The following is a 272-nucleotide window of genomic DNA, read 5'->3' on the forward strand; positions in this document are numbered from 1 at the left end:
GGATTTTAATATCTGAATGGGAGTACAATCCACCTCGAAACGCCGCCGATTAATGTTGTCATCATTATCGTAGATGTTTTAATCCATAATCGGGTTTGTACTTACCCGTATACTACTGTACTTGAGTTTCTCCTTGACAAGTATCTTCTCTGGGGAACGAGAGCACACATTTGGCAAGAGAAAAGCATCCTTTCTCCATTTGTTGTAGATCCCAGACATCTCTAGTCTCCTCAGCCTAATGTGGGGGTAATAAAGGAATTTTCAAAGTACAT

The 272-nt window shown here is 40.4% G+C and overlaps 1 protein-coding gene across 1 annotated transcript in view; it reads right to left on the bottom strand.

The window, feature by feature from the left end:
- Positions 1 to 272, bottom strand: part of LOC119585436 — a 6,034-nt gene that overhangs the window by 2,050 nt on the left and 3,712 nt on the right. Inside the window, exon 4 of the mRNA XM_037934090.1 lies at positions 106 to 235. Coding sequence (XP_037790018.1) covers positions 106 to 235 — 130 coding nt within the window. The remainder of the gene's footprint in view (positions 1 to 105; positions 236 to 272) is intronic.

This window comes from Penaeus monodon, chromosome 19 (genome assembly GCF_015228065.2).
Source record: "Penaeus monodon isolate SGIC_2016 chromosome 19, NSTDA_Pmon_1, whole genome shotgun sequence".
NCBI classification, from domain to species: Eukaryota; Metazoa; Arthropoda; class Malacostraca; order Decapoda; family Penaeidae; genus Penaeus; species Penaeus monodon.